General features: G+C 42.3%; 2 protein-coding genes across 2 annotated transcripts in view; one reads left to right on the top strand and one right to left on the bottom strand.

Annotated features, from left to right (window-relative positions):
- LOC144672776 (EEF1A lysine methyltransferase 3-like) overlaps positions 1-14,196 on the top strand; it is a 192,689-nt gene that overhangs the window by 140,302 nt on the left and 38,191 nt on the right. The window lies entirely within an intron of this gene.
- Positions 367-14,196, bottom strand: part of LOC144672616 (uncharacterized) — a 31,098-nt gene continuing 17,268 nt past the window's right edge. Inside the window, exons 2-4 of the mRNA XM_078534438.1 lie at positions 8,194-8,295; positions 5,393-5,545; positions 367-4,179 (exon numbers count right to left, since the gene is read on the bottom strand). Coding sequence (XP_078390564.1) covers positions 3,964-4,179; positions 5,393-5,545; positions 8,194-8,295 — 471 coding nt within the window. The 3' untranslated portion in view covers positions 367-3,963. The remainder of the gene's footprint in view (positions 4,180-5,392; positions 5,546-8,193; positions 8,296-14,196) is intronic.

The raw sequence follows: 14,196 nt of genomic DNA, 5'->3' as shown, positions 1-14,196 counted from the left end.
TGAGCAAATCACCTGTTTTATGGCTGCTAGTTGAGGGAGGATTTTGACCCATGACAATGGAGAAGTCTGATAGTGCCAAAGGACCTCAGTTTAATGTCTCATCTGAAAATGGGCCAGGATGTTTTTCAGGCGTACGGGGTTGCTGCATAAACAGACTGAGGCCCCTTGCATGGGCTGGATTTTAATGGGGGCAATGGCGGTGCGGAGAAGTGGGGGTCGGCTGCAAAATCCAGCCAATATCTTAATACCCCTGTTTTAGGAGCCCTAAGAGCAATCAGGCTTCCCTGAGTGGATCCAGGTGTCAGGCCTGATCCACTCAGAATTTCCAGGCATGGATGCAGACACCATAAAATAAGTGTTCTCACACCACTTCTCCCGCATCCCCCATCAGCTGCATGGCACTCTTGAGGGCTACTGCTGGCCCGTGATATTGGTCCCCTTTCTGCTGTCTGCCCTCCACTTCTTACAGCACCTACCTGGTTGCAACTGAGAGTGAGGCAAGCAGTCCAAAATGTGTTTTGCGGCATGTGGGCAAGCTACTGGCGCCTGCCATTAATTGAGATAAGCTCACTGCCCAGGAAAACTTTTACTGCCACATGTTTGAACATTTGATGAAGCTGTCATTGGGCTTGGCTGTAATGCCTCCACAGTCAAATATCTTGCCAACACTTGTCTGCACTCGCCCATGAAGATTGATGCCTTTGATGAAGTTCTGTAGGGTCTTTTACACTCCTGTGTTGGTCATGTGACATATTTGATCTCCTGGTCTCAGGTGAGTTGTTCAGGGTGGGTAATGGGGCCCAGGCTATTGACCCCCCCCCCAGAGCATCAAAGAGCAGGGCTAGACCACAGACAGAGTTTGGTACAATTCCTAGAAGACGGATCCAGACCAGCATCACATGAGGCGCTGGCATTGTGGTCGATCCACATTTTTTAATTCTTTCATTTTTCCTTCCTCTTTTTTACAGTGTGTACTTGAATTGTTTCCTATATCATCTCTTTTTCACTTTCCTTTAGATTTGATTGCCATCTCTCAGGCTCCTTCTCCATTTCTCTTACTCTTTTCTATTCCTCCTTTCTTAGTTTTTTTCCTCCACCTGACACCCCCTCCACCTCCCCACACTTCATCACCTGCTCGTGCTCTTTCACTGTCTCTCTCCTGGGTGTCTGGATATGCTCTCGAGAAAGGCAGAAGAAACCCTCATTCCACCAGTCTGAGCTGGACTCAAACACTGCTTCTGAGCTTATGGACGTGAGAGGATAATCTGTCAATCCAGTGTGCCATTCTACACTTTTTCTACCCAACTGAACCCACTCTTAGAAACAGGCTGCTGCGGTTAGTACTATGAGCCTTCCAGTTTTTGATCAGATACTTGGCAGATGGTATGTAATGTGAGCTTTATTAGTTTGTTCATTACAAACTTGTATTTTACAAACTTTTAAAGTAATCCTTAAATATTTAAAAATGTTGAACATTACAGTTATAGTCCTAAAGTCTACTAATGGAACATAAGCACAAGCAGGATAAAAGTCTGAAATAAATAGTTATTAAATAGTATAAATACATAAATGCAAATTTTGTACCAAATAGTTAAAAATACTCAGTTATTTCTGCTATATGTTAAATTGATCAATTTCATATGTTAAAGGATCTAAATGAAGAAAGTAAAAATGCACAGGCCTTGTGGCTGTCAGAACAAAACATGAGGAAGTGTCACATTCCCAGAAGTCAAAGTAGAATTTCTTTCAGACTAAAAAAAAAAATTTGATCAATTACCTTCCAACATCAAACTAGTAATTTTGGAAGGAGTAATTTGACAAAGAAGTATTCAATGAACGGCATGACACTAGGAAGTTCTGAGGAACAAAGGGACCTTGGCGTGTGTGTCCATAGATCTCTGAAGACGGAGGGGCATGTTAGTTGGGTGGTGAAAAAGGCATATGGGACACTTGCCGTTATAAATCGAGGCATAGATTACAAAAGTAGGGAGGTCATGTTGGAGTTGTATAGAACCTTGGTGAGGCCACAGCTGGAGTACTGTGTGCAGTTTTGGTCACCACATTATAGGAAGGATGTGATTGCACTGGAGGGGGTGCAGAGGAGATTCACCAGGATGTTGCCTGGGGTGAAACATTTAAGTTATGAAGAGAGGTTGGATATATTTGGGTTGTTTTCATTGGAGCAGAGAAGACTGAGGGGCGACCTGATCGAGGTGTACAAGATTATGAGGGGCATGGACAGGATGGATAGGGAGCAGCTATTCCCCTTAGTTGAAGGGTCAGTCACGAGGGGACACAAGTTCAAGGTGAGGGGCAGGAGGTTTAGGGGGGATGTGAGGAAAAACCTTTTTACCCAGAGGGTGGTGACGGTTTGGAATGTGCTGCCTGGGAAGGTGGTGGAGGTGGGTTGCCTCACATCCTTTAAAAAGTACCTGGATGAGCACTTGGCACGTCATAACATTCAAGGCTATGGGCCAGGTGCTGGTAAATGGGATTAGGTAGGTAGGTCAGGTATTTTTCATATGTCGGTGCAGACTCGATGGGCCGAAGGGCCTCTTCTGCACTGTGTGATTCTGTGAAGTTAAAGGGGTTTGGGAAGTGCGGGGTTAGAAAACAATGAGGACAAAAATAATTATCTGACATGGTCATCAATCAGAAATATTCCAGAATAAGGGTAGAAATATCATTAATTTAGAAATATAAAATCTATCAAACTGTTGTAATGGTCATTGGTGTTGGTGTAATACCACTTTAAGAAGGGATGTTTCATTTTGTCCAGCCAGGGTTCAAAACTGCTTCAGAAAACAGCCTCACAAAAACATTAAGCTCTGGAATTGTGGGATCAAGTTAGATATTAAGGACAATGTTCCTGGATCTGGATTTCCTTCACATCACCTAAGCTATCTCATCCCTGCTCCCAAACCCCATACCCCACCCCCTTCCAACATATCCTTTGAAGTGTAAAGACCAATAAAAAAGTGTCTTCCTAAAAGAAAAATACCCGGCTTTACACGTGCAGTTGATTTTTTTTCCGTTCACAGGATCTGAGTGTCACTGGCAGGGTCAGCATTTATTCCCTATTCCCTAGTTGCCTTGAGAAGGTGGTCCTTGAATGGAATGGCTTGCTAGACCACAATGGCAGTGGGTGTGGACTGGAATCTCATATGGGCCAGAATATTTCCTTCTTTAAAGGACATTAGTGAACCAGTTGGGTTTTTACATTAATCCAACAGCTTCATAGTCACTTCACAGTATCACAGTATCTTTACAGTGCAGAAGAAGGCCATTCAGCCCATTGAGTCTGCACTGGCTTCCTGAAAGAGCATTCCACCTAGTCCCACTCCCCTGCCTTATTTCCGTAAACTTGCACATTCTCTCTTTTCAGATAGCAATCCAAATCCTTTTTCGAACCTGCCTCCACCACCCTCTCAGGAAGTTTGTTCCAGACTCCAACCACGCTCTGGGTGAAAATTTTTTTCCTCACGTCACATTTACTCCTTTTGCCAATTATTTTGAATCTGTGCCCTCTAGTTCTTAATGTTCTCTTGAGTGGGAATAGTTTCTCACTATTTATTTTGTCCATACCCCCTTAGGATCTTGAATCTCCTCTGTACTCTCTCCAATGCCTTCACATCCTTACTGATTGCTTTTTATTTCCAGGTGTTTTTAAAGCTGAATTCAGATTCTCAAACTACCACGGTGAAATTTGAATTTATGGTCTACTGGATTAGATAGTCCAGTAATTTAACCATTACACTCCTGTGCCCGTCTAATAAATGATCTGCAGAGTTAAGTGATGTCTAGGAAATCCAGATGGCTGCCACTTTAAAGCATTTTGTTGTGAAGGGACCACAGTGTTTTACACAAACTGGACATCGTCTTTTTTAATTGGTGCTTCCAAAGATAATTGGGCACAACAGTTTTCTGGATTGCATTTTGTGCCTTGCCCAACAGCCCCCTGAACTACACCTCACAGTCTCCTGTGTTATGGTGCTCCGATGGGTTTCCTGAAGGATGTCCAAAGACACGGGCCACCAGTGATGAGAAGGATTGAAATCTCTCAAGAGTTCGAAACAATGTACAGTTCAGTTCCCAATCCCTGATCTTGTGTGTCTTTATGGGCCCGTTGTCTGCAGCCACATTATCTGCGGTCCTGTCGTCTGCGCTGCTGTCTGAGCTCTAAAACATAAAAAGTACTGAGCATTGACAAGACAGCAAAAGAATTGTACATGTAGCACAGCCAACACAATATCTTGCATAATTGGAATTATATCACACAGTAAATGTCATTAATGATTTAGCCAACTGGAAGCTGGAAGCAATAGGATTAGATGCAACCCTTTCAATTCTGGTATCTGGGTTTAAATCTAGTCCAGGTTGAAGGGATGAAGTATCTCCTCTCTGTCAGATTGAAGGGTTCTCTGTTTGGGCAGTGTGTGGAGGTCACAGTATAAAAATTAATTCAAAAGCATTGACACTGAAATGGTTCCTTTTAGCAACACATTTTGAGTAAGTATGAGACACTTGATTATGGAATATATGGAACAGAATTTATTGATATCAAGTTTGAGTGAGAGGCTTAACTAGACATGATTGTGGCTTTCAGTTTCTGTATCTTTCAATCTCTCCAAAGATCTGTTGAAAACCAGGTTTCTTCATACACCACATTTTGCCTACATTAAAGCTACATGTTACAGATAAGAGCTCATGACATATCCATTCCCAAATCATTTGAAAACGGCCTATTCATGTGAACAGTTGCAGTTATCCACTCCAAAGCTACTTCCCTTAAATAAGACTTCCTGACCCAACTGCTCTTAACCTATCCGAATGAGGAATAGATTTTATTAACCATTATCTTTCTATACAATAGTTAATGGATCTCCCTACCTATGTTTATTACACCAACCATTAGACCTTAATCATTAATGGCTGACTTCATTGCTATCATTTATTTTCTTACACAAGCATTTTTCATACAGAACAATCAGGCACTAAAAGCAGAGGGCAAGTTATGCTTTCTTCTCACAACATTTTAAAGTCATCCTGTTTATATTAGAAAGCCTAAGAAAGCCTTTGAAAGCTCGAAGATACGAAGGAGTTTGATTAATTGCTTTCAACTCACCAAGATGTCTAACATACACTCTCCAAATGCCCAACAGTTCCCTCTCTTCAGCTACTGTTCCCCATCTCTTTCAAGCCCGCCATCATCACTTCCCCCTTCAAAAAAAAAACACCCAGACCCTCCAGCAATATTTCCTTTAATATGTTGTTGCTGTGCGCGGCAGGTTTATTTTTCAGTGGGCAGTCCCTTTAAACTTTATACGCGGCTACGCCCACATTATATATCACTTATATCTCCAACCTTCTAATTTATAGAAATTAATATTACCTTAATTGACTTGAGGAGATCCAGGATAATTTTTGAAAGATTATGTGAAAATTTCCGAATGTCACTGTTGTATTTTGACTCTTCCACGTTTCCCAGTTGGCTGAACTGATTATGGTAATATGAAAGGCCTTCCTTAATCTTCTTAAGGCACGTCTAAAAGAGTCAAAGGGCAAAGATACTTTAAGTGATACCACTGTTTGTGTTGTATGCCTGTCTCATTGACAAAATACATTTCTAATCAAGTCCCTCGTTTGGTCCATGGACCTTTCCATAACTGGCACCCATCATGCTGCCCTCTGATAGGTCAGTAGCACCAGGATGACATGGATGGATGGAAAGGTCTCTGGGCCACACCATCATGAAACTCTTTCGAGTTATCAACAGTCACAGATTGCAACTCTTTCGAGTACAATCACAGTTCTTGGTTTCCGGGAGTGGGACATGAACCCACAACCCTCTGATTCAAAGGCAAGGGTGCTATGAACTGAGCCACAGCTGACACCTCACAAGCTGTAAGGATCTTTTTTCCTTAATGATCTTAATCATGCTGGAGTTCATTTTCACGGGCACCATAAATCCGCTGACAGCTCACCCAAGTGACCACATTTTGTGCGTGAGGCTCGGCAGTGAATATTGGGAGGTGATTTGACTGTGAACATCATAGCCACGCCCAATCTTGTCTTCATTCAACATGCGTCCAAGCACTTTCCAGTAGGGTCTTATGATAGCAATGAGGATTGGAAAGCCCAAGGTGAGATTTCTCTTCGTAGCCCAAATGCACTGAGGCAAATTGTAGTACCCCTGCCACTACCCTGGCTGAGATTTTTTAAATTTTGTTCTTTTTTTTTGAAAAATATACTTTATTCATAAAATATCTGGAAGAACATTCCAAACCATTTCAAAATCACAATCACATAAGTACAATCAGATTCAACTTTTACAGCATATATCACAAGGTGCATTAATACTATCAATAAATATTACAATCATTTCAATATGGTCATTACAGACAATCAGACAATGGTATTGGAGTTATCAACATACATCATGTTGCACTCTGAGGTGCTTCAATACATTTATAATACAATTAGCATTCAATGCAGACATTCATTTTGAGCTGTACAGCCCAAGGGGCTCTCAACAGTTCCCAGCCCCTCGGTGCACTGTGGCAGAAAGGTCTTAGACAGCGACCTTTCCCCATTGCGCCTTTGTGGCGGCTGCCCCAAGCTTTAGTGCGTCCCTCAGCACGTAGACCTGGACTTTGGAATGTGCCAGTCTGCAACACTCGGTCGGGGACAACTCTTTGCGCTGGAAGACCAACAAGTTTCGGGCAGACCAAAGAGCGTCTTTCACTGAGTTGATGATCCTCCAGCTGCAGTTGATGTTTGTCTCGGTGTGTGTCCCTGGGAACAGCCCGTAGAGCACAGAGCCCTGCGTCACAGCACTGCTCGGGATGAACCTCGACAGAAACCACTGTATCTCTCTACAGACCTTCTTTGCAAAGGCACAATCCACAAGGAGGTGAACAATGGTCTCGTCCCCAACACAGCCACCTCGAGGGCAACGTGCAGAGGGGGTGAGACTCCTGGCATGTAGGAAGGATCTGACAGGGAGGGCCTTTCTCACCACCAGCCAAGCTATGTCTTGGTGCTTGTTGGAAAGTTCTGGCGATGAGGCATTCTGCCAAATGACTTTGACATTTATTCTTGGGATTTGGGCATCGCTGGCAATGCTGGAATTTATTGCCCATCCCTGGTCATCCTGAGAAGGTGGTTGTGGGTCTTCTCCTTGAACTGATGGTAGCAGTTTGATACAATTAAGTGGCTATCTAAACCATTTGAGAGCGGAGTTAGACTGAGAATAGAAGCTGGGAGTTTTAGTCTGTATGGCTCAATACAATGGAATTATCTGCAGAGTAGCAGTAGAGTCATTTCTGCTGGGGCAGGGCTGACCTTGTCAGTTTTTCCCCCTTGGATGTTAAACTCAAATCTCCATGCAGAGCTCCTCTGGAGGCTAGATCAAGAAATGGTGAAGGTCAGCAAAATTGAGGAATATTGCTCAAAGGCTGAGAGTTCAGTACTGAGTTTCAGGGCAAGTAATTTACACAACAAAGGAAGAGGGTTGAGAGCACTGGAGAAAGAGAGGGGAGGGGAATGAAATCTTGCCGGGTTGAAGTAGAATCCTTTCCTTCTGTTGTGTCAACCAAGAAACAGCATTAACTGTCTCCAAGAGCTCTGTGGGCTTGGTCATACTCAGGAGGAGGAGTGCCAACCGGTGTGAAGATTAATTTGGGGGATAGAAATAAAGTACTTACAGAGAGTAAATTGTTAATATTGTTGTTTTCTTTAAATCATGGGACAAAGTGCAGTTAACCCAGAAAGTGAAACAATGGAATTAGCCATCAAACAAGTAGGGATATCTCATCACCATCCAGAACACAATAGTTTTAAAATAAATTCTTCTCTGGATTTTGGCATCGCTGGCAAAGCTGGCATTTATGTCCACCCCTAATTGCCTTCGTACAACTGAGAGGCGTGCTCGGCCACTTTAGAGAGCAGTTAAAAGTCAATCACTTTGGTGTGGGACTGGTAAGGACGGCAGGTTTCCTTCCCTAAAGCACATTAGTGAACCAGTTGGGTTTTAACAACAATCCAACAGCTTCATGTCACTTTTACTGATATCAGCTTTAAAAAAAATCAGGTTCTCAAACTGCAACAGTGGAATTTGATGGCACATTTTGCTGGATTATTAGTCCAGCAGCATAACCATTACGCTGCCTTACATGGCCAGCTAATGCTTACCTCTGGAACTGTCCTAAGTGTGATGGGATCACAGTTGTCATTGATTTCTATGCGTGGGATGTCCTCACTGTCATTCAGTTTAAGATTGCTCGGGCAATGCTCCTGTTGAGAAAATCATGGTCTGATCATCATATCAATAGCTTTAATATATCATTAATTGTACATTGTCATATTATTCTAACTTTTCATTGTTTGCCATTAGTAGACACTTTATGCAATGCTTCACCGTCCTGATGCCCTCATTACTCATTGCCATTAAATCTATCCACAGTTCTAAAGTTTCAATAATAATAACCTCTTCATACAAGCGCCACGTTACTCTGACTATTTTTTTCTCCCGATCCCAATTGTAGCATCCCCCTAACACCATCCCAGCAGAACTTAGTACATGCCAGGGCTTGAACCTGGAACCTTGCTGTGCAGGCCAGTTCCATCCTCCAGCCGATTAAGGGAATTCGAACGATGTGGAAATCGAGGAACGGGTCCCACTTGATCAGTCATGGCACAGCAAGGGTTTAAATGCTATGCCAGTCTCCGACCGTGTAGTTACTTGTCAGTCAGCTTCTGCCAGAGGCCAATAGAATACGAGGTGGAATTCAAAAGCCATATATTTACATATATATATAATTGCAATCATTTACTGTTTCATTTCTTATTGCGTAAATATATTTTGATGCAACAGATTCTACCCTAACGATTTACCTGCACCTTCTGTACAAACTTTGTAGTTTATTTTATTTCTACATTCTCCTGGATGATAATAGGTTCGTCAGTTTACAATTGAGGAAATACGCCTTTCACAATTGAATTGTGAAATTGAAAAAGTTTTTTAAAAAAGACGTTAACATCTCTGTGAATTTCTGACCCATGTATTTACGGCTGGGAGTTCGACTGCATTATGTTACTGTGTTAAGTTCATCCCCTGGCATGACCGAGAGCATACTGCCTGTTAGCGGTCACAGGACTCGGGGGACAAAACGGAACTGGATCTTAAACTATTAAAGTGTGCACTAGTAATAGTTTGCACAGCCCCCGCTATAAATTGGCCACCACAACCACCAATCCTAGGCGGCGTGAAGGGGTGGGCGGGGTCGGACGACAGCTGCTGTGTCGAATGTATCTTTTTAACCAAAATCCTTCATGAGAACTGGTGGCAGGACAAGTGCAGAGGTGCCTTTTTTACCAGTAGGACGAGAAATATTCACCAAAATCGGCAGTGCTACCTACCATTGGCCAATTTCCCTCAGCACCCCCTGCAGTTAATGTTTATGTTAAGGAAAAATCTGTTTAACTAACTTGATTGAGCTTTTGGATGAAGTAAGAGAGGGTTGATGAGGGGTACATGGACTTCCAAAAGGTGTTTGAGAAAATGCCTCAGCATTCGTCAGCAATGAATTCCATAGAATAAACGAGACAGTGGCAGCATGGATACAAAGTTAGCTGAGTGACAGAAAACAGAATAGTGATGAACAAAGAAGCAGCACACCACCAGCTTCTCAAGGGCAATTAGAATGGGCAATAGCCAGCGACGCCCACATCCCGTGAAAGAATAAAAAAAGTTAGGTGAGGAGACGACTTTGAATCCTGCGGGCATGTATTAATGGAGTTCCGTTTCTCATTAATCTTAACGTGAGTCAAGGTGACGTGAAAGGAAATTTTTAAAAAATGAAAAGGCTGGAAATACTTAGCAGGTCAGGCAGCATCAGTGATAACGATGATGAAATGCCATCGACCTGAAACGTTAACTCTGTTTTTGTCTCCATAAATGCTGCCTAATCTGCTAACTCGCATAGATAACTAAAATATATTCAAGTTTCCCTCCCCATACCAAAGGTTTCCATATATTGGGAATTAACAGTGTGATGGTACACAGGGATACGTTAATTCTAAACCATATGTTTTTGAAAAGACATGACCTTTAATTAAAATGTTCGGTTGAGCTCTGCTGATAGTTCAAGAGTTGACGCAGGGGAGGACCTGAGCCCTTCCTATACTGACTGGAGGTGAGTACCGCAACATCTGACACCAGCTAACTCAATACAGGTTGTCGAGGGAATCTGGGCGCTTCCTGCTGTGTCTACGACTCAGTAACATACTACTGCCCTACTTATCCATGGGAGCCATCATTTGAAGAGTTAAGAATTAAAATTTGAAATTGTTTGCCCTAGTATTTAATATTTATTTTCAAATCTGTTAATCTGTAGTTTTATATTAATCTGTAGGTTTCATATATAAATTATTATATTACACATTACTAAAAGTTACGGTTATAATTATAGCTGAAATTGGATACAAAGACAGTCAGGGTCTGTGCTTGCTGGAAAATATTTCCGAAAATATAAATTATTTTGAATCGTACAGTTATCACCTGTAAAAGAAACTGTTTATTTCCCAATCCTCTCATTAATAATCCTGTTTATTTTGTATTTATTATAAGAATATCACTGAAAAGAGAGATATGTTGCCGAAGCTTTTGGTCTTGCACTCATCAAGACAAAGGCAAGAATGTCAAATTTCAAACCATCGCACCAATTAATACTACAGGAGAAAAAGATGCTGGTTGGGATGGTTTGAAATTTGGCATTCTTGCCTTGTCCTGATGAGTGCAAGATGAACTGCTTCGGAAACATGTCTCTCTTTTCAGCAATATTTAAGTTCGAATCGTCTTCGCCCTCTCCTCCTGGATAAAGGTGTAGACCACAGGGAATCTCAGCCTCAGCTCCATGCTGAGTGCGAGCGGCGCTCATTAACGACTATCGACCCCTCACACATATCAGTATTTTAAACATTTGAGAATCTCTATGCCTCTGACCTTTCTCATTTTCTTCAAACTGCACTGACAACCCCGATCTGCTTTTATTTTGATGTTAGTTTTATATATTTTCAAAACATTTCACCGGGAATCTCTCATGTGCGTCCAACTTCGTTAATATTCGCTCTAAAATAAATTACTGCAAACAAACTAAAGACATAAGTTGTACTGAATCAATTATTCCCAAGATTTAATCGCCTTTATAGATTTAGTCTGTCCCATGCAATTCGACGTTTCAAAATGCAGTGTAGACTTTTTTAATAACACTTAGTTTTCTAATATTTAATTATCATGTAGATATTTTACTTGGAGCAACCCAATGTGAAAAAAACGCTTTTATATAGTTTAAAAGTTATTTTCCCCTTGGATTATTGTTATAATTGTTTGTCGATAAAACTTTAAACTGGGAGAGAGGTTTTTAAATAATAAACTTTGCCCTAACTCACCGGTCTATGCGTGTAGTTAAAAGTCTTGGAAGTGAGATTCCTGGAAAGAATTCGACAGGATGTCCAGCCGGACAGGTGGTCCGGGACTGAGCCAGTTATCCTGGGCACAGTGAGCAGCAAGATGAGCGCCAGCAACTCGCCACATCTCTTCATCGTTCACTGAGAATGTCACACACAGTTAAACGCTGAGCCACAGCAGATTGTCAAACACTTATCGGCTACAGGGCACATCAAGCCATGCCTTTATATAGGGCTCAGTGTTACAGCGGGGTTTCCCACTTAAGACTGAAGAGAGGGGAAGAACGTGATTCTATGCAAATACAATACCTCAACCCGATTACCTGTCGAATGTCCACCACCCACCTGAATACTCCACACAGGGCAAGGCTCGCTTTTCAAACACAAATAAGTTTCCACTCTGGAATCCTCGGGTCCAAATGGACCAGTCAGTTTAACCTTGGTGGTGGGAAAGATTTTAAAAACCATAATCCAGGACAAAGTCGTTTGGACAAATATGGATTAATTAAGAAGATCCAGCACGGATATGTTAAGGACAGATCTGTTTAACTAACTTGATTGAGCTTTTGGATGAAGTAAGAGAGGGTTGATGAGGGGTACATGGACTTCCAAAAGGTGTTTGATAAAGTGCTTCATAACAGCCTTATCAGCAATGAATCCCATAGAATAAAAGGGACAGTGGATACAAATGTAAGCTGAGTGATAGAAAACAGAATAGTGATGAACGATTAATTTTTGGACTGGAGGGAGGGCTTCCCCAGGGGTCCATATTAGGACAAAAACAGAAAATGCTAGAAAAACTCAGCAGGTCTGACAGCATCTGTGGAGAGAGAAAAACAAAGTTAATGTTTCTTTAGAAGAGTCATATGGACTCAAAATGTAAACTTTGTTTTTCTCTCTCCACAGATGCTGTCAGACCTGCTGAGTTTTTCCAATATTTTCTGTTTTTGTTTCAGATTTTCAGCAACGGCAGTATGTTGCTTTATCTCCATATTAGGACAACTGCTTTTCTTTACTTGTATTAATGACCTAGACTTGGATGTGCAGGGAACAATTTCAAAATCTGCAGCTGACACAAAACTTGGCAGCATTGTGAACTATGAGGAGGATAGTGATCGACTTCAAGAGGACACAGGTTGGTGGAATGGGCAGATCTGAGGCAGATGAAATTTAACCGAGAAGTGTGAAGTGATACATTTTGATAGGAAGAACAAGGCAAGGAAATATAAAATAAAGGATGTAATTCTAATCTAAAGGGGTTGCAGGAGCAGAGGACCTGGGGGTATATGTGCACAAATCATTGAAGGTGGCAGGGCAGGTTGAGAAAGTGCATACTGGATTCTGGGCTTAATAAATAGAGATGTATGGAGGAATTTTATGGAGGTGATGGTGGATCTTGGCTACTGGCTGGAAAGCCAGCAAGAGAACTGTGTTGCCTTCTTTAGGGAAGGCCTACTGAATTATGAGCCTAACAGGCCAATGGCAGACCTTCCACGGGATCAGGGCGATCCAGCCCATCAAGAGCTGCTGGCCAGTCAAGGTTGACAGTTCTTTTGCAAAGCAGTGCCACTGGGGAGGCGGTGGCTGCTGCTGGAGCAACATCCACTGGAGACCCAGGATCACGGAGTGACCCAGGCCAGAGATAAGTGACAGCGGGAAGGGTTTTGTGGTGTGGGGGTGTCACAGGGAAGGGAGAAAATGAGGGTCTGCAGCAAGGACAGAGGGGTGGGTCTCAGCAGGCCTCCAGGCCAGGTCCCTTGATCAGGCACTGAGTGGCTTTGAATGAGACACCCCCTCCCCCCAGGAGACCACAAGCAACCCACACAGGTTTGCATGTTGTGCTCCCTGTGTGGTGACAGGCCGGCCTGCCGCTGGGTTAATACCAGCAATGGTGGGAAGAGGCCCTTAATTAGGCATTAATTGCCCCACCTGCCATCATCCCACCTAATTAAATGACCTCCCCACCTCCAAACTCACCACGGGGGAGAGCATAAAATACTGCCCCTACAGTATAAAAGCAAGGAGGTTATGATGAACCTTTATATTGCAGGCTGTAGGAATGTTGCAGTTGTCAAGGAATGTGTCAAGGAACCAGCAAATTCTTAACCCTTTCACCTTAATTCCTCGCTAAGGTCTGAGGTTTACAGGCCAGTCTATGCCTCGGAGTGAATGGTACCAAAGTTTGACTCAACAAACATTCCTAAACCATCCAGCATGGGTGGAATTAACCATTACTGTAGCAACCATGTACAAATTAGGATAATCACAAACTGAGTGAATTAATTAACCCTTTCTAGCCAAAGCATGGAAAGAGAAGACAGATGACAAGTCATTGCATTGACAATTGTTTGTTAAATTCATAATCATGGTTAGCAAAAATTTAATTTAAACATTGAGAATGTAAGCTGCTGTCAATGAATATAGTTGAGACAGGGTTAACTAACAAAATGAACTATAGAGGTTTTAAATGTAGTTCAGTGATTCAACATTAAATGGATTGATTATCATCAAATTATTATCGAGGTCAGTACCTGAGATAGATATAACTTGGCAGGTTAATTTAAGGTTTGGGAGATTAATTTAATTAATTCTCCTCCCTCCCAGAACCACAATCAAGTTCCCCTTGTCCTCACTTTCCACCCCACCAGCCTCTGTATTCAAAGGATCATTCTCCACCATTTCTGCCATATCCAGCATGATGCCGCCACCAAACACACCTTCTCCCCC

Source organism: Cetorhinus maximus, chromosome X (genome assembly GCF_964194155.1).
Source record: "Cetorhinus maximus chromosome X, sCetMax3.hap1.1, whole genome shotgun sequence".
NCBI classification, from domain to species: domain Eukaryota; kingdom Metazoa; phylum Chordata; class Chondrichthyes; order Lamniformes; family Cetorhinidae; genus Cetorhinus; species Cetorhinus maximus.
The sequence above is the reverse complement of the archived record's forward strand: the minus strand, read 5'-3'. Positions and strand labels throughout refer to the sequence as shown.